Here is a 21135-nt window from a genome sequence, read left to right as displayed (position 1 = left end):
GTGTGTGTGTACACACACACACACACACACACACACACACACACACACACACACATGGAATACTATGCAGCCATCAAAAGAAATGAATTCTTGCCATTTGTGACCATGTGAATGGAACTAGAGGGTATTATGATTAGCAAAATAAGTCAATCAGAGAAAGACAATTATCATATGATCTCCCTGATAGGAGAAAGTTGAGAGGCAACGTGGGGGGCTTGGGGGGTAGGAAAGGAATAAATGAAACAAGATGGGATCGGGAGGGAGACAAACCATAAGAGATTCTTAATCTCACAAAACAGGGTTGCCGCGGGGAGAAGAGTAGGGAGAGGGTGGTGGGGTTATGGACATTGAGGAAGGTATGTGCTATGATGAGTGCTGTGAACTGTGTAAACCTGGCAATTCACAGACCTGTGCCCCTGGGTCTAATAAAACATTATATGTTAATAAAAAAATTTAAAAATTAAAAAAAAAGAAAAAAGAAAAATGGTGAGCAATATGCCTAGGCAATTCACAGAAAGGAAGATACAAATAATAGCTAATAAATAAATGAGAAAGACCCTCTATCCCCGCACTAAGTAGAATATTGCAAAGTTAAATGAAGATACCATTTTTCATCTATCAGATTGGCAAAACAAATTTTTTAAATGCTTGGTAATTGCACTGAAGTTTCAAAATTTGTAAATTAGGTATTATTTATGTCCTTCATACAAATTAGGAAATTGGGGTTACAAAATTTGCTCAGTATCTCAAAAGATAGAGTAACCTCATTAGCTTTAAATCTAGGGTGACACCTGTAGGTGTGTGTGGCGGGGGAGGGATAGCCTCAAATTTGATTAGGTGATTACATCTCCTACTTAAATGTATATCAAATCTATTATCAATTATTCTAGATTTCAAGACCTGAATATCCAACCAGCAGACGATAAGCTAATAGAATGATTCTCTACTTGGATAAATCTAGAAGATCACCCAAGGAGCTTTATCAAACTATACATACAGATGCACATTTCTTACTTCCTATCCACATCCCCAAACTAAGAATCACCTGTACTTCCATGAAGAACATCTAGAGAAAAAAAATAAAAACCCTGGTTTTATCTGGTTTATTTCCACCAAACCATAACATGAAGGGAAGGAAGCATATAATAAGCTGAGGATTGTTTTGTTTTTATTTTTAGATAAAAACCAGTAACATAAATGTAATGCCATATCTTTTTGCTCACATTATTTAAAGGAGAAAAAAATTAGGAAATGGTCACATGCTTGAAATTTTGTCCAGGGAGGATTTAAAAAAAAAAAAAAGAAAGAAAGAAAAGAGTTTCCAATTCTATGGGACTTTACCAAAGGAAATGAGGCAAATGCACAAAGCTCTCCTTCCAATTCCTGCTGCACTCAGAGCTTAGTATGTGCGCAAGTGGACTCTAAACAAAATCCGTGGGAAGCAAGAACATATGTTTCTAATGATTTCTTACAAACATTCACAAGAAACAACAGTTCCATTCCATAACACGTACTGCATTTTCTGCATCACAGAGGCTAGAAACTCTAGCCTCTAACTACTATCTACTATATCTAACTATCACAAACTGAGCTAGAGCTCAGTGAATTAATAGCCTGAATAGTTTCTGTTTACTCAGATCTCTGATTCAGCTTTTTTTTCACACTGCTCTATACATCCAGGCTTCACAGCACAGACTGAGAGACAGCAACCCTCGTTTTGTTGACTTTTCCTTCTCCATTACCCTTTTCTACCAATTCTACTCTTATCAACACCTCTATTAGAATACATTAATATCATGAAAAACAATGGAAATTAACATACATCAAAAAAAAAGTCATACCAAACAAGGTAATTCTACACAGAGGCCTATTTGTACTGTATCAGAAAAACCTCCTGGAAAAGAGCTGGTAGATTTTTTTTCCAAAAATATAAATTCTCATTGCCATTTCACAAGAAACTTTATATGACCAGTAAAATAAAAACTATCTAGGTGCCTTGTACATAGCAGAAATTCAAGTATTTTTCTAATCTAATTTTAATTTGAAGCATATAACAAAGTGGCTAAATACTCAGGTTTTGGGTTGGAAAGCCCTCGAATGAAGTTCCAGCTCCATCATCTAAAAGTTACCTTAGCGTAAGATATGCCAGGCACCTGGGTGGCTCAGTGAGTTAAGTGTCTGCCTTCAGCTCAGGTCTTGATCTCAGGGTCCTGGGATTGAAGCTCCCTGCTCAGCGCACAGTTTGCTTCTCCTTCTCCCACCGCTCTGCCCCCTGCTTGGCATGTGCTCTCTCTCTTTCAAATAAACAAATAAAATCTTTCAAAAAAAAAAAGTGCCAATGTCCCGAAGAGATCTACCTCACAATCCTTTAATTTAACAGTTTCCTTCAGCATTATCTTTGAAGATAATTTATTTAGAAAAGAGGCTGAAAATAATGAATTAAAAATATTTCCTAGAACCAAAATTTAGAGATTGATAAATGATCCCTAGGGTTTTTCCCATTAGAGAATCAATCCTGCACTTTTAGAGATGAAGAAACTAAAGCTTCCAGGAGTTACATGATGTTTCCAAGGTCAGTAACTTACACAAGAGAGGATCCCCTACTCTTCCAACACATCCCAGGAATATGACTGAAACTTAAAAAGCACTGGAAGACGTCAAGGTTTCAAAAAGAAGTAAGAGGTTCCCAGTAATTTAATTCTATTCTTAATTATAGTACATTTCACTCAATTCATCCCTGTTCCTCAAATTGCCCCCTCCCAGCCCCATCCTTCCATACCCATGCCTATTAAGGTATGCCAATTAATGAAATCAGAGGAATGAAGATCAAAAAAGCCATGTTTTTCCCGGGACCTCTAATCACAAGTATCCCACTGATGCCAAAATTATTTCAGAGCCAATGATCAGTACTCCCAGAGAGCAACACTGTCCAAGGCCAGGGATACATCTGATTACCCCAGCAGTTTTCAGAGGGGTGGGGAGATGTAGTGAAGACCATGGGCTCTAGAAACCAAATGGTTTCCAGTGGCTCCCTGTATGACGTTAGACAAGTTACAAACCACCCCCAACCCCACAGCAGTGCCTCAGTTTCTTACTCTGAAAAACAAAGTGGGGGGGGAGGGGACACTGTCACATTTTGCTTGAGCTTGTGTAAACATCAGACAGATAGTCCACAAGAAGAACACAGCATAGTTACTAAACATGCAGGAATTGTTGCAGAAATATTAGAGCTTTTGGGATGACAACGGTGACATGCTAGTCCTCTTTTGTGCCAAAGAGTACATGCACAGAAAAGCAAACTGAACTCTATTCTTCCTGGTTATAAAGGTTAACACAAATATTTTCCTTTAAGATTTCTATGCTATTCTCTATTTCTCCCCTAAATAACAGTATTAAATTGTTTTAGAAAGTAAGGAAATCAAACACCATGTTAAACTGCTTATTTTTAAAATAATAATTGCAGGGACACTAGAAGTTCATTTAGAAAATGAAAATTTGAGCCAAACAGATTTAGTTTTCACATGTTTATTACCGTCTTGAAAGACATAAAGAGAACTACATAGTTTTATTTGACTTTTAAATTTTTCTTTTCTTTTTTTAAAAGATGTTATTTATTTATTTGACAGAGAGAAAGAGAGAGAGCATTAGAGGGGAGAAGGTCAGAGGGAGAAGCAGACTCCTTGCTGAGCAGAGAGCCCGATGCGGGACTCGATCCCGGGACTCCAGGATCATGACTTGAGCCAAAGGCAGTCGCTTAACCAACTGAGCCACCCAGGCGCCCTGACTTTTAAATTTTTCTACATGTAAGCTGAAACTGTATGTATATCAAATACATATACATTATGATAATTCTAAGACAAGTATGATGCCTGCCTTTGAAAAATTCTCAACTGCCTCATTTTAAATAATCCCTTTTTCACTCATGCAGTTTATTAAATCCAGAATGTATCTGTATCAACATAATTGTTCTGATTTCAATTTTTTTCCTAATTTTTCATTTTATAAAACTACAGTATCACTGCATGAGCAACATTTAAATAAAGAGGAGAACTAACAATAGTTTTCATTTATTTAACACTCTGAAAGTTGAAGTGGCTTCTGGGCCTATATTACCTCCTAATATGTTACTTCACCTGACATAAGGTCCTCAGGCATCACTGGCAGGTCTGAAGAGGCTAAAACATCTGTTTGGAGAATATGTGAAGCTCTACATTACAGAAAGTGGTTAATTTAACCAAAAGAGAAATTACACATGCCCTAGCATTTCAATCTTCTTAAAAAGCTCTGAACTTGTTTATTTGATAACCAAGCGCTATTATCTCTAATGGCCAAGGCATTCTCTAGTAACAATGTAGGAGCCCTGGGAGTCTTTTTAACTCTTTCAGGCCATTAAGGTACCATTATGAGCATTAGAGCCTGGAACCTAATTACAGCGTATTAAATGGTCTTAGGTGCTCTTCAGGTGTTAATGAGCTAGCCACAGTGACCGATTTTCTATCAGGGAGTACAAAGAATTTGTTTTTAAATGTTATTTAGACTATTTTTAGATTTTCACAGTGGCTACTCCAGTTTCAGAAGGCAAAACTTGGAAGATTCAAATAATAAGATTAAAGTTATAGAACTATAGCCAGCAAAAGCTTCTTTCTAATTGAAATACGTTCTCTGATGCGATGGCTACTTTCAAATTAGTCACGTCAAAATTAAAAACTATAAATATTAGAAGAGGCTATTATAGTCTACCAAAGTTTGCACATACATTCATTTGGATCAAAAAAGTTACTTCATAATAAAACAACCCTAAACGTCCTGGCAGAATCATAATTCAATGAATTAATAAAGCAAAAAAAAATTTAATTTTAAAACTATATATGAAAATGTGGAAGGACATACTGTCTATAAATTAAAACAGACTTCTCTGTTTTCAAAAAAGAAAAAAATAGGCACTGATCGTGTCAAAAACAGCTTCTTTTTCTTAAAGTAGTGGAAATTAACAAGGATTTATTTTTATAAATGTCTAAGTAACAATGAAAGTGTGTAAAAGGTAATTTAAAAATTCTCTATCAATTTCTGTATTACACACATCCTCAGAAAACTAAAGAATTTTTAAAATTCCAGGTAGTTACTCTTTCCTACTTGGTTTTAATCTCTCCTGTTGATCCATCTAATAAAAATGCCAAGAAGTATACAGACAGCAAACATTTAAACTGTCATAAAATCATTTACTCCTTTGTGATTAAAAATATCAATTCATATATACTAATTTATATTTAAAGTTACTGCATTATATATCAAAGTTATTTAAGGAGAAGGTGACCAAAAAAGACATTTCTAACATGTATGGACTCAGAATCAATCTTCCATGCATTTTCTTTAAAGAATTCTGGGAAATGTATACTGGCCAACAATAAAAATGGAAAACAAAAAAAGAGGACATGAAAGAATCTAAGAAAAAATAGAACTATTAAGCCAGGGCGGTTAAAAGAAGCCCTGTGATGATCGTTGTGTGGCAAGCTGTTCTCTCATGTCCATAACTGGTCTTTCAATAAGAAGTATGAGAAAGGAGGTAACTAATATTCACATAAAGACTGTAAATGCTAGTTGTTATTTTTCAATTTTCAGATTCAAGATATCAAACATAAAAAACAGTTAAAGAACAGAATTTAAACATTATAAATTTAGACATACAAAGCTAACATACAGTTCAGAGAAACTGGTCTGTAAAAAAGAAAGAACACAGAAACCTCAATGGCCTAGTTCTATACAGCAACCACAAGTTACTGTTCAAAATTAATGAAGCAATAAATAGAGCTCAACGTGTAATGCTTAGAGTTATTATGATAATCGAAGACGAAATATGGTAACAAAATTCAAATGTTTAAGAAGTTAAATTCCAAAAAAAAAAAGAAGTTAAATTCCTTTGGTTTTCAAAGCAGCAACCTGAGTCAAAAGGGAAAAAACATAAATTAAGAAAGAGAGGTGTAAGTACAATGGTTTGAGTAGAGAAGCAACCACTCAGGAGAACTAAAAACATGGGGAGGAAGAGATGAGAAGTCAGACAGGGGATGAGAAGTGGGAAGGAGAATTTTACTTTTTATTTCATATACCTTTCTTTTATACTTCTGAGTTTTTATTTCCAAGTATATGATTATTTTTATAATTAAAAATACCATCCACAATCCTTTGTTGTAATTTTAAAAGGGACACATTAAAAAAATTTAAAAATATTGACAAATTCAAGATTACATATTGTTAATTTTCAAAGATGTACAGTAGAGACAGAACAGCAAAAATTTTTAATATCTGTTAGCTAATATTTTTGCTAGCTAATATTTAATCATATGACACCAAATATACATTTTTATCTTATCGTAATAAAATCATAGGTTGTTACAATAGGCATTTCATCTAATCTCAAAATCAAGAAATGCTAAGGTCCCCCCTCCCCTGCAGAAGTTCTATTTTTAACCTGTAACATCATATAAAATAAGTTATGTGCTTACAATACTTAAGCTCCTGTTGAATTATAAGTTAGGTGCCTTTAGAAGATAGATTAATTGTTATAAGAGAAAGCTATTAAACAGTGTAATTAAATCACATAAACCGATCTTCTAAAAAATTCCTTCACAAATTTAGAAAGCTTTCAACGTCTATCCTAAGCATCTCTCCGTTCTCATCCCCTCTAATGCCCACCTCTTTAATAGGTGTTAATGAAAACACAGACAACACCAGGCTAAGTATTGAAGAAAAAAGTTAAGCTTAAGAATGATATCTGTCCATTAACATTTGCTTAAGCAGCAGGACAACAAAAACTCTTCTTTTGTCTGAAATAGTTGAGAGAACATCTGGATAATGTTTGGAGACATAGTAAATACAAATCAAAACTTGAGTTTGAATTAAAAATAAAGGCTCCTCTGTCGGGTATCCAGTATTCCATGATTCATTACTTAAAAAAAAAATTTATACTACAGTTTTTTCAGCCTTTTACTTTGTACCTACATCTATTCCTTGGGTCACTGTAAAATAAGAAAGAAAATTCAAAAAAGATATGTAGAATCCATTACAATAATGTGAAGGTAAGGGGCGCCTGGGTGGCTCAGTGGGTTGGGGCTCTGCCTTTGGCTCAGGTCATGGTCTCAGGGTCCTGGGATCGAGCCCCGTATTGGGCTCTCTGCTCAGCAGGGAGCCTGCTTCCCACCCTCTCTCTGCCTGCCTCTCTGCCTACTTGTGATCTCTCTCTTTCAAATAAATAAATAAAACCTTTAAAAAAAACAATAAAAATAATGTGAAGGTAAAAAGAATGGGAAGTAATAGAAGAAAACACAACTCCTAAAACTACAAAACTTACTTTACAAACTCTAGATATATAAGAGTTATTACTTCAGGTACTATCCAGAGTGAACACTATACAAATATCCTTCAAGTAAGTAATATCCATTTTCCTTCTGTATACCTTACTCCTTCAGGAAATAAATACAAAACAAATGTAAGCATACCATTTCAGAGCAAAGTATGTCAATAACACTCATCTAATCTTTTAATTTTAGGATTTTTAAAATGTATTTTGAAGAAGCACTGTTCTATTTTTTGTGACAAGGATACGTGTTTCTTCTAGTGGAATGGAAAAAAGTCCTTTTTTCTTTCAAAACCAGTTCTTGTAATTATTCTGGTCTGATGTCATCTCAACCTAAGTAAGTTTCAGTATTTCTGCATGTCTTTTTGTACAAGCATACACTAAAAAAATTCAGAAGATGCCAAAGTGCAAAGTCATCTCCATTCAAGATATAAGCAGAATTAAAGTTAAAAGAGAGTTAAAATTTTTCATTCTAATCCTTAGGAAACTCAAGAAGGAGGTAAGGTACTTAGCCTTATGTAATCTGGTTTCAATCCTGCTAGTTAGAAAAACCGTATTACTATAATCAAGTATGAAGTGCTTCATACAGTACTAGAGGTAGACAATGGACACTATAATCAGAAATGAGTTCAAATCATGGTTCTACTATTTAATGGATGTGCAAACTTGGGCAAATTATTTAAATCCTTGGAGCACCTTTTTTTTTTTTTTTTTAAGATTTTATTTATTTATTTGTCAGAGAGAGAGAGAGGGAGAGAGAGCGAGCACAGGCAGACAGAATGGCAGGCAGAGGCAGAGGGAGAAGCAGGCTCCCTGATGAGCAAGGAGCCCGATGTGGGACTCGATCCCAGGACGCTGGGATCATGACCTGAGCCGAAGGCAGCTGCTCAACCAACTAAGCCACCCAGGCGTCCCACCTTGGAGCGCCTTTTAAATTAAGAATAGTAATATGCACTAGAACAGGTACCAATGCTTTGCATATGCGGAGAGTTTAAAAAGTTAAATCGTATCCACAACAAGACTGGGTTAAAGAAGAGTGTATTCCACCTAACAAATCATTTCATTCAGGCTTTCAGCCTTTCCAGTTTCAAGGGGGAATTCCTTAGCAGAGTTTCATGACTTCAGGGTGTCAAATCACAAATTGATTAGTTAGTGGGTTTGTTTTGGCTGCGCTGTTGCACCATTATATTACCAGTTCTCAACTGAGAAGCAGTTAACCTATTAAAAAAATGTTAACTGTGTATTTTCCTCTTCTCACATACGTATACATGAAAAATATAGTAATAAAGAAACCCAGGTAAGTAGTAAGACGGACAAGAAATATATATGGTTATGGACTCAAATCTCTATTTTAATTGTAGTTTTTCTGCTTTAGTTTTGCCCCTGAGGTTACTTGTACTTCACCTTACCAGACCCTTTCTTTTCTCAATTACGTGCAAGAATGGCATAAAATCTCTGGCTGTTCCATGCACAAGGAAAGGTTTTTAAATGCACATAAATTAAGAGAGGTTAACACATTAAGTGTCAATGAGTTTTAGTCAATTCAGAAATGATGTATTTTCCAGATAAGAACTGAAGTGTAAAGGGAACCAGGAACCTGAAAAAGAATGAAACTGAAAGAAAAAAAGGTAGATAAATAGGGGGGAAAGAGTCAAAGAATAATAATAGTGGCCATATTTTTAACAGTCGATACATGACAGTCAGATGCTTTTAGTAAATCATCTCTTACTGTCAACAAGCTCACAAGTAGGTATAACTCTCTCCCTTTATAGGTGACCAACCTGAATTTGAAAGGGGTTAAATGATCTACCCAAAGTCACTCAGGCAGGAAGTAGCAAAGAACTCAAACTGAGGTCTGTCCAACTCCAAAGAAAGTCAACTCTTTATCATACCAACCTATTTCTGGGACATCAAAATTGTGTCAAAGAGCAGTTGCCTTTCCCCCCATTTTTGCACAGCTTATGTCCTTGATCAACACTACTCCCTTAGTTTTCTTCCTGTTACCCAAATGCACAAAACAGAGATTTAAGGAAAAAAAAAAAAAAGGAGGAGGAGGAAGATGGGAAAGGAAGGAAGGGAGGAAGGGAGGGAGGAGGAACGGAATGGAGGGAATAGAGGGAAGGAGAAAGGAATTCCGTAGTGTGTACTTTCTTAGTCTGAAGTACCACCTGTTCTCCTATATCCTTTTCTCTCTTTTTATGACCCAACTCAGACACAATCATAACTGACTACCCTTTACATTCTGTGGATGGAGACTGAGTAACAAAAAAAACACACAAATTTAACTCCCAAATATATACATTGTATTTCAGATGAGCCCCTTCTAAATTCTAAGAATTCCAATGACATACTGATTTACTTCTATTTCTGGGAAGTTACAGACTTACCATGAAACTTTGAGGCTTCGGGATCATTCACATTGATAGCAATTATTTTCCAATCTGTTTCACCCTGATCAATAAGAGCCAAAATTCCAAGGATCTTCACATGAATAACCTCTCCACAAGAAAGAACCTTTAAAGAAAAAAGAAATTCAGCATTTGCAAGGTTTTGGAAATTTACTCATACATTATAAAAGCCCATGTGAAAGATTAAAAGCACTATAGACTGAAATTTAATAAAGCTTTACAAATTAAAGATAATTTTAAAACAGTCATAAAGCCTTTCATGACAGAATTCCCTTTTAGAATTAAGTTTCTTGATCCCTTTTTGGAAACTGAAGTTATTTATATATCTTGAAATTTAATGTACTAGGTCTAGAAACTCATCCTAAACAGAAAATAAAGCCATATATATCATTACATACTTTAAACCTTGCTTTTGCTGGTTGGGGATAAAAAAGAGACCTGAAAATCCTTCTAAATTGCTTTTTTGCCAACCACATTTATCAGTTACTAGTGAAAAGTAAATTTTTAACATATTAGAATACAGCCTTAAGAACATGATGAATGACAGTGAAAGAATTAACATGTTAAAATACCGATAAAACAGGTTTCACAAAATGTTTTAAAAAGATTTTAAAGGAAATCAAGAAACTGTATGATGTTGAAGCAGATGTTCCATGTGTTAAAAAAAGTTATTTCAGTGGTTCCCTCAAGTTGCCAATGACAGGTTTATATGCATGCATCCTTTCTATATCCTTTTATTTTTAAAGGTTTGGTTTGCTCTACAGAATTTCACTGCAAGCCAAAATTTGAACACATGCTTTGGAACAAATTCCTTCATGACTCAAAAAGCAGCTTCTACATTTGGAAAGCAAGGTATGCAAAAGAAAAGTCACTTTTGCGTCTTGAAATTTGAGAGGAAAAGAAAAGAAACAGATCTGAAACTATGAAGTCAAATAAATCCTTTCAGAACATTTGCAAAATGAATTTAAAATCTTAATATAAGTCTACATGAATCTGTAATTAGTTGCAACTAATTACACAAAAGATTAGTGTGACTTTATGAAGTAAAATCTCACTTTTAGGGAAATATGCACAACTATATTAACCAGACTGACATGTTTACGCTCTACTACTCATCACTATATTAAACACTACTCAATAGAAAGAAAGAAGCCTGTTCTCAAAGGTTTCCAGTCTTACTAGGGAGACTTACACACCTCATGCCAGGAGATCCTTTATAAAACAAAAATGTTCAAATCTGAAGTTTCTACATAATTACCAGTGTAAGGCTGGACACAATGGATAACTCAGCGATAAACTAGATCACCGGTTCCCAACCAGAGGCAATTCTGCCCTCTACAGACTATCTGGCAATGTCTGGAAACATTTTTGATTGTCAAAAATGGGGAGGTATTACTAGCATCTAGTGGGAAGAGGCCAAGGATGCCGAATAGGACCATCCCCTATAAAAGAATTATCGATTCAAAATGTCAACAGGTCCAATGAAGACCCTACAGAAGACTTTGGTGGTAGGGGTGTCATATCAGAATTCTAAGGAATTATGTATAGTTTTTAAAAGCACAATGCAAACTGTTTTATTTTTATTCACAAAAATTAATAATTTACTTTGAAATTTCATACAACATAAGAGCAGATTTGAGATGTTTATGGTTACAAGGGCAAATAGGAAGCATGTCTGGGAGTTACTAAGTTTTATCAGAATGATACAAGCTCTCCCATCTCATAAGCAACATAAAGGGATTAGACAAACCAGTGTCTTGCTATAATACCTTTAAAGACTGGAAAGGAAACTCTCAGGCAAACCAAAAACTCAGAATAAGAACTTAAGAACAAATGGTAAAATTCTTATGAACTTTCTACAATTTACTCTATATCAGTTCAACAAATGTAGGCAGAACACATAGTTTTAGACTACCAAGTGAATAACACATAATCCCTCAAGGAATTTCAACAACCTTAAAATTTCTATATATGTGGTTCTAACTCTATTATCAACTTTCAGGACTTTTCTCCCTTCCCTCTATCCATTTACAACATAGTGTTCAAAGACGCTTTCTCCCACTATGTTCCTTACAGATGATTTAGGGACTCTTCACACAGCCAGACACAAAAGAAAGGAGCACTATACCAACAATGACCAAACTGTTCTTTAGATGGTGATTAACACTTATTTAATATTAATGGTACTTCAGGTCTCATTAACTAAAGGAATAAACTGTACTGGCTAGAAGATGAAATCTATTTTTCCAGTTTAATTATAGAACTACCAATCTACCCTTCCCAGGAAACTACTGTGTCCAGCAGGGTCTACCACTGAAAAATGAGTTGAGATTCTAAAACAATGTAGGTGTGCCTCAAAGGTTTTAGGCAGAATCAGACTAGGGTTCTTACCACTTTTCTAGCTATTATGTAAAGATTTCAAAAAAGAGGATTTTTAAGTCTCAAATATTATGAAGCTGAATTCTTCATTCACCATTTCTAAAGGTGGCATCAGGCAAATGATTTCCCACCATTATGTTAGAACTTGGTTTCTCAACAGTGAAATGGAGATTATATCACTTTTTCCTTAAAGTGAAGAGCAAAGGCTATAACACATACATGAACTAGAACATAAAAGGTCTCCTACAAATATTAATATTTTTTTCTCTCTGGGCTCTACATGTATTTATCAGCTCACACCAGTCAACTGCTAACTTCTCAGGGGCCTGGTATGAGCAGAAGAGAACAGTGGTCTACAACAAAAGCTCTATGCTGATTCTCAACTTGAATGAGCTAAAACTGCAGCTGGACCCAAACAATATAAGGAAACCATGGAAAGTAAAAACCATGGAAAGTAAACCGCTTAAAGCCTGTTATACCATATATCTACTGTCATGAACTATAACAAACCTATAGCCTTAAAACAATGTAAATTTATTGTCTCATAGTTTCCATGGGTCTACTAAAATCCAAGCACAACATGGCTACATTCTCTGCTTACTACCTGACAAGACCAAAATCAAGGTGTTGTAGAGGCTGGAATCTGATCTGAAGGTTCTAAAAATGAATCCACCTAAATTTGGTTCCTTATACTTGTAGGACTGAGGTCCCCATTAACTTGCTGGCTGTCAACTAGGGACTGCTCTAGGCAACTAGAAACCAACTGCATTCCTTTTCATAATCCCCTTCTCCATCTTCAAACCAGCAATGGAATATCAGTCCTTCTCACACTTTAAACCTCCAAGTTCCTCTTCTGCCAGCAGCAAGACTAAGCTCCTTACTTTTAAGGGCTCATTTAATTACACTGGATCTGCATGGAAAATCCAGGAGAATACTTCTTTAAAGTAAACTGCTATGTAAAATAATATAACCAAGAGAATGAGATACTACCATATTCATAGATTCCAGGATTAGGCATCTTTGAGAGGCCATTCTAGGAACCCTGCCTCCCATATCAAGTTCTACCAAAAGAAATTAAAAAGGAAAAGCTATATTCAGGAAAACCTTTATATTAACTGTATAACAGAAAATAAACTGGAAAAAATGTCCAACAAAATAAAAATGTTTATATATTTACCCCAAGAAGAAGAAAACATGGAAAGATAAAAATTATATGATTAGAAGCCCAGGTGGCTCAGCTAAGCATCTGCCTCTGGCTCAGGTCATGATCTCAGGGTCCTGAGATTGAGCCCACATCTGGCTCCCTGCTCAGTGGGGAGCCTGCTTCTCCCTCTCTCTCTCTTCCTCTCTCTCCCTGTTGTTCCCCCTGCCTGTGTTCTCTGTTAAATAACTAAATAAAATCTTTTTAAAAAACTGTATGATTTATTGGGATAGGAGGATTATGAGGGAAGGTTTATGCTTGATTTTATTTCCATAATATAACTACACTTTTCCCAAACAATAAATATTACTGAGAGAAAGAAAAAAAGTCCTAAATATTGAATTTGGGTCAAAGATAAAAATGAAAGTAGGCAAAAATAAAAGAACCTGTTCCCAGGGAAGAAAAATCCAGGGAGATACAATTAGAGAAGAGCTGAACAAATGCACAACCCTCAAGCCAAACAATAGTTGAGAATTAGAGAGAAGGACTTAAAAGCAAACCAAGAAAGCAGAAGAATTAGAGCACAACCAAGATAGTATGATATAAGCAAAGTCAAGTGAGGAGACTGTTTCAAGAAGGAAGACAGATTGAACAGTATAAAATGGCATGGTAAGTTCAAGTTAGACAAAGCCTATGAAATAAGCCGGCCAGATTTGGCTAAAAGAAAGTTAGCAGGGACCTTTTTTGAAAGCAGTTCACAGAAATACTGGGGGCATATAAACAATTTTGAAATAGGTTGAACATTAAGTGGAAAGTAGGAGATGCAGATGAGTGTTGAAAACTCTTTTTATGAGTCTTCAGGTGAAGAGCAAGAAGGTACAGGGGAGGAGGCTAATAAAGAAAGAGAAGTTGTGAATAGAGAACACGGAAGGGATGAGAAAATCCTGTGTTTCACGAGTCAGGAAGGGACAAGATCTAGAGCACAGGTAGAAGCCCAGGTCTTACCTAAGAAAGACAGTTCTCACAATAAGAGAAGAAAGGCAAGAAATAATGTTTGTAAACCCTGGTAGTGTGGTAGTCCAAAAGGAAGAGATGAGGGAGCTCTTATCTGTTGGTTCCTATGGGCTCAACAAAATTTAAAGACAAAATGTTCTGCTGTTAAGTGAAAACGAAGTGCTAGGAGTCGAATGTCTGCAGGGAACAACAAATATTAGTAATAAATGCAGTAGAAAATAGAAAAATGGACCCAAAACACAAAGAATTCTTAAGAAGCAGCAACCTATGAACTTGTAGGTTTTGTTCTTCCCCAGTAGGTCTTGGTAACCTGGAAGCAGACACAAAAACAAGAGTGCATATAACACCCAGTGCTAATCACAACACAAGCCCTCCTTAGCATTGTATGTGGCTAACTGAACATTAAAAAAAAAAGAAAAAATCAAAATGTGATTCAGGGACACGAAGTGAGCAGATGTTGGAAAAATGGTGCCAATAGAACTATTCAATTTAGGGTTGCCACAAACTTTTAATTTATTAAAAAAACAAACAAACAAAAAACCCAACCAGTATCTGTGAAGGAAAATAAAGCAAAGCAAAACAAAATGAAAAAACAAAACAAAAAACATCAAGAGTCCAAGTTGACTTTATTCAGTATTGAATTTCCTGTCTGGGTAATGGCTAACGAAGCTGAAGACAGTACTCAGCAAAGTTTTTCTATAAAAAGTCAGACGGTAGTTATGTTAGACTTCGCAGATGGTACGGTCTCTGCTGCCACTCCTCAACCTCGGGACCAAAGCAGCCACAGACAATACATAAGTGCGTGGGCATAACCGTGTCACTGACAGACACAGATGGTGCACTATACTTCACTTGCCTTGGGCTGAAGTTTAGCAACCCCTAGAGTAAGAGAAGGAAAGAAAGATACAAAAAGGGACTCGTATCAGAGGGATTGATAGGCCAGGCCCGGGGAGACCTGGAAACTGGTGCCTCCCGAAGAGAAAGGAGATTTTACGGCATGAACAGACTAAAACACATAGAATAACACCGTCTAGAAAACAAACCTTTGAGCCTATTTCACAAACATCAACAGGATCATTATCTCCACAGCAGTCTGTACTCTTATCTTTTTGATGGGGATCTTCCCAAGTCTAAAAAAGAAAAGGGGGAGAGAGGAGGCAGAAATGTAGGTTAATACTCATTATAATATATATCTTAATCTTTCCACATGAGCACGAAGTTTTACAGGTAGTAGTAATCCAAAGGGAAAAACCTCAGAAATTACACAGGCTCTGAGCCAACATGCCAGTACAACCCTAAACATCATAATAATTAAGACGGATTTATAGTATTTCCTCCTTCCATCTCTCATTTTTCTGTATAATCACATCTGAAAGTAGGCAGTATTTCCAAACATACTCTTTTTCCAAGCTGAGTCGGCATGTAAATTCATGTTGCCTTTTCAAGTTTCAGTTCAGAGGTTTCCACCATCTGCGCTGCTTCCAGGAGCTGCGGAAAGTGTTGCTTCCATCATTCACTGCTTCCTTTGACATGGTAACAGCATCAGGTCTGGCGCTCTGTGTTTGAAAATTAACTTTCTATTCTTTAAATGACTCCTACTAGAAGAAACCCAGTTTTCCCTTCATAAAGAACAAGACAGAATCTACACCAAATAAAAGAAGAATCTATTTTTGTCTCATTTCATTCCACTTAAAAAATTCTCTACCTTGCCATCGAATCTCAAAACCTTGACAAAAGCATGAAAAGATGTCAACCCTTAAGTTTTCTAAAAAGATTATACCCTGCTGGTTACAAAATACGCACATGAGCATTTCTATAAATGAAAAACGTAAGAGAAATTTGTTATCAAATTTAAATATCCCTTAGGCACCATCCTTCCCAAAAAGCCTCATAATTACTTGATTCTAAATGGAACTGCAGAAGCTCCCTAAAATTATTTTCCTTAGATATACATTACAAGACATGCAGAGACTGTGTCACCTCAAGACTGTTATCTAGAGATAATTTTAGATTATCCAAGCTTGGTTCCTCTAATTTTATACTGATAATTTTAAAAGTATACTCTTATTTACAGCTAAACCCTAGATAAACTCCATTATTTTCCTTCTGGCCCAAATTATAATATATTTAGGAGTAAACTGAACCCCACCTTGCAAAAAAAAAAAAATTCAGTAAAACAACATTTACTACCTCAAATACTAATATTAATAATAAAATATAGGAAGAATAAACTTATTGTTAACCTTACATACTGATTATAGGGGAGAGACATATTCTAAGTGATACACACAACTACACACACACACACACACACCCCCCCAATGAAGAAGGTTGACCCACTTTATAGACAAATAAACTGAAGCACACAGAATTTAAATTGCCCAATGCTCACATTTTCTAAATGGTGGCAATGGGATGAGAACTCAAGGTATTAATCCTATTACAATGCCCAAGTTTAGATTACAACAGCAACTGAGTGAGAATTACTTTCAGATATAACCTTATTCTTCTTCATGATTCTCTTCTTTTAAATACCTTCTCTCACTCACAAAATCTCCTAAGTAGGTATCCATTCACATAGCAAATATTTATTGAGTACCAATCTGGGTGGGAACTTAGGAATAGAGATGCAGAGGACATAGTCAATACCCTGAAGAATGTCAAGTTAATAAATGGTACAGCATTTGTCACAAATGCTACAAAATCTTGATGTGCTAAAGAAACCAAGATGGGACTGAGATAAGACTGAAATCAGAGAATCTAGAAGCAGAAGCAGAAAATATCTGAGAGGGTCTTCCTTCCTTATATAAGAACCCTCTATTAAACTTCCCTTAACTTTACTCCCACCCTCAGAAGGGGACAAATGTGACAGCTAAGGTCACTCTGACATAAAGGAAGTTGCCTAGACTCTAGTTCTACTTCCGTCACAAACTACCTTGGCCCAAACATCTGGATCTCAGTTTCCTCACCTATTAAAAAAATGGCCTCTGTAAGACAATTGCTAGATGTGTCCCAGCCCTGAGTGCTAGGACTGTTGGTGGTCATTCATTATCCACATGAATACTACCAGTGAAGAGGAAGCTTCATGAGATAACTTAGTCCATTTGGATCAGCAGTAATTTTAAGAAATTCCTTCCTTGAACTGAGACAAAAACGGTCTACATACATGCTATACTTCATCTGGTTTTGGTGGGTGCTTCCCATTTATTAATTGGTCTCAGAACTCCACTTTCAATATTATTTATCAATTTATTCCTCCTGTCAAGGAAGTAAGTATATAAGTACAAAATTCTTAAGCTATACAATCTTGATACTTTTAAGGCATGTTCTTCATGATTTCCCTTACCACAAAAACAACTGACTGGTTCTAGTTCTAGTCCTGCTTTATGCACAGGCCTCCATTACAGATTACAAAAGACAGTCACAGTAAATAACTTCCAACTTAACTTGAAAATATAGCATAATTTTAAGCAAGCACTAGGAGAGGAAATCTTGACAAAATTAAAACTTCAACTATGCCCCCTTGTGGAGCTTTAACTGTATAGCTAGGCAGAGAAACAACTAAAAAAGCTCAATGTCCACAAGAGGAAATTCCAAAATCTTAATATTTGCTTCACAAAAGTAAAAAAAAAAAATTAGCATCCAAAATTTAGAAATAACTTCAACAACTAAGTAAGAAAAAGGGCAACCCAATACAAAATGGGCCAAAGACAAGAACAGGTCATACAAAGAGAAAACATGAATGACTTATAAATATATGAAAAGATACCTAGTCTGATTAGAAAAATAAAAAGTAAATTGTATAATGAGAAATAGAAATATAAAATAGGAAGAGAAAGAGAAATAGAAAAATAAAAAGTAAAAGTATAATGAGACACTATGTCCAAAACCTAAAAATATGATAATGCCAAATAAAGCTGACCCTCCAATAACTCAGGGTTAGGGATGCTGAACCCCTGCACAGTTGAAAATCTGAATATAAATTCTGACTCCACAAAAACTTAACTACTAACAGCCTACTGCTAACAGGAAGCCTTATCAATTACATAAACCGCACATATTTTTATGTTACACATATTATATACTATATTCTTAAAGTAAGCTAGAGAAAATGTTATCAAGAAAATCATAAAGAGGGGCGCCTGGGTGGCTCAGTCGTTAAGTGTCTGACTTCAGCTCAGGTCATGATTCCAGAGTCCTGGGATCAAGCCCTACATCAGGCTCCCTGCTCAGCTGGAAGCCTGCTTCTCTCTCTCCCATTCCCCCTGCTTGTATTACCTCGCTTGCTGTGTCTCTCTCTCTGAGAAATAAATAAATAAAAATCTTTAAAAAAAAAAAGTCATAAAGAGAAAATACATTTACAGTACTATACCATAAAAATCTCTATATAAGTAGATTCAAACCCATGCAGTTCACACTCATGATCAAGGGTCAACTGTACTGGTAAGGATGTAAGGCACCTAGCACACTATGCACTGCTGGTAGGAGTGTGTATTGTTATAATTTCTTTTGTAAGGAATTTGGGAATACCTAGCAGAGTTACAGAAGTGTGTTGCTCACAATTAAGCAATCTGACTCATAGGTATACACCTACCAGTACATACCTATATATGCTACATATATAGAAAAATTTTAGCATGAACCCAGGAAAATCATAAATAAAAAGAGAAACTATCAATGGAAATACAAATAATGTTGGTACAAACAATGGCTATAAAGCTAAGAAAATAAATCAGAAAACAGATTACTGATCTAGCCTAAAACAAATCTTTCTCATCCTTGTGTAGATGTCTGAGATCATTACCTTACAAGCTACAAATATTAATAAATACATTTATAATCACCATGCTCTGGTCCTTATGTCAAAAAAATCATTGAATTGTACAGAGCTCTCTATACAAGTGCTTCTTGAGAACTACTTCCTGGTTAATCAGGATTCCTATAACCAGCTCAAGGGAAGGAGGATGCACATGTACTTTAACAGATTCAATGTGAAGCAAAAGCCACTGCCAGTTGTCTCACTAACAGCAGCTATTATCAGTGACAACAGTGTCACCATTGAGAAATATTACTGAGAACTCCCTCCAGGCTAAACAGTTTGCTTTATCTCATTCAGTATTGACAACAACCTTGTGGGGGAGGTGGTATAATGATATAGAAGTAGAAATAGACCTGAGAGATTTAGCCACTGATCCCAGGTTACAAACCTAGTAAGTGGTACTAAATGCTACTTGGGGTCAATGAACCAGACTTATAATGAAGTTCAAAATAAAAACACAATATTCCATTAAAACTGAAGAAATCTTAGTTGGGGGGCGGTGTGGAGAGGGTTGGCAAAATGGGAGAAGGGGAGTGGGAAGGATAGGCTTCCAGTCACGGAATGAGTAAGTCACAGGAATAAAAGTACAGCACAGGAATAGAGTCAACAGTATTGTAATAGCATTGTATGGCAAGATGGTAGCTACACTTGAAGTGAGTGTAACATAAACTACAGAGCTGTCCAATCACTATGTTGTACAGCTGAAAGTAATGTAACACTGTGCGTCAACTATACTTCAATTAAAAAAGAATTGTTGCGGGGCACCTGGGTGGCTCAGTGGGTTAAAGCCTCTGCCTTCGGCTCAGGTCATGATCTCAGGGTCCTAGGATCGAGCTCCACATCGGGCTCTCTGCTCGGCAGGGAGGCTGCTTCCCCCTCTTCTCTCTGCCTGCCTCTCTGCCTACTTGTGATCTCTGTCTGTCAAATAAATAAAATCTTAAAAAAAAAAAAAAGGATTGTTGCACTACAAAAACAAAAAAATTAAAGAAATCTTAAATTTTGTAATTCTAGTCCTTTAACATTATCCAGTCCATTAACATAATGGGTCTTCCAAATATTCACTCAGAAGTTGGAACACTGAATAATCCATTATACACGGAAATACAACTTGGGGAAAGCAAACAAAAGAAAATTTTTGCTCAGGCCAAACCCAAACTTTGGGGAAGGCATTACTGCTAGTGAGGGGGAAGTTATTAAGGTTCACCAGTCTAGACAGCTAGAGATCTGAAATAATGACAGCACGCTGATGAATCACAAGCTGAGGAAGAGGCTGCTACTTAAGCAAAACGCTGCTGCTTACTGTTCTTCCAAGCATGGTTGGCTTGGTAACAGTTCTGAACAAATTTCCTTCTGTTACAGGACAAATCATAAGAAAACAGCAAAATCTAATACCCACAGACACATATGAAACAAATGTAATACACAAAATGCATTCATTATTCATTCCCCAAATATTTATTAATCACCTACTAGGTGTCAGGCACTAATCTAAGTAGTTAGTTGGAAGACCTCAATGAACAATAAAGACAGAATCCCTGTCTTCCTGGAGTCTGCATTCTAGCTGGAAAAAATTCACAATAAACATAATAAACAACCAAATTACAGAACATGTTAGAAGTTGGTAGATTCTACAGAAAAGGGAAAAAATAAAGTAGGGAAGCAGGAGACAAGGTTATATTCTAAAGGATTTTCAGGGCAGACATCACGAAGAAGGTGATTTATGACCAAACATTTAAGGAGGTGAGCCATGTGCACTCCTGGCAAAAACCGTTCCAAGCTGGAGGACACAATAAAGATGAAACCTGTACCATGAGTGTGCCTGGAGAACAAGAGGAATCGTGAGAAGGCCAGCGTGGGAGTGAGGAAGCAAAGAAGATTGAGAAACTGGAGACGAAATAAAAAATATAAATAGGACGAGGGGCTAGCTATCATTTTACCAGACTCATTCTGTCTTGATACTGACAATGAAGCAAAAAGATATTAGGTACAATTATCTTTTCCCATAAACAACTGGTCTAATTTC

General features: G+C 35.9%; 1 protein-coding gene across 1 annotated transcript in view; it reads right to left on the bottom strand.

Moving 5' to 3' along the window:
- Positions 1-21135, bottom strand: part of LOC111154496 (pyrophosphatase (inorganic) 2) — an 88562-nt gene that overhangs the window by 42340 nt on the left and 25087 nt on the right. The window contains exons 6-7 of the mRNA XM_022514123.1: positions 15337-15423; positions 9739-9865 (exon numbers count right to left, since the gene is read on the bottom strand). Coding sequence (XP_022369831.1) covers positions 9739-9865; positions 15337-15423 — 214 coding nt within the window. The remainder of the gene's footprint in view (positions 1-9738; positions 9866-15336; positions 15424-21135) is intronic.

The sequence above is a fragment of the Enhydra lutris genome, unplaced genomic scaffold, assembly GCF_002288905.1.
Source record: "Enhydra lutris kenyoni isolate GAN:26980312 unplaced genomic scaffold, ASM228890v2 scaffoldscaffold3, whole genome shotgun sequence".
NCBI classification, from domain to species: Eukaryota; Metazoa; Chordata; class Mammalia; order Carnivora; family Mustelidae; genus Enhydra; species Enhydra lutris.
This window is presented reverse-complemented; position numbering and strand designations above follow the sequence as displayed.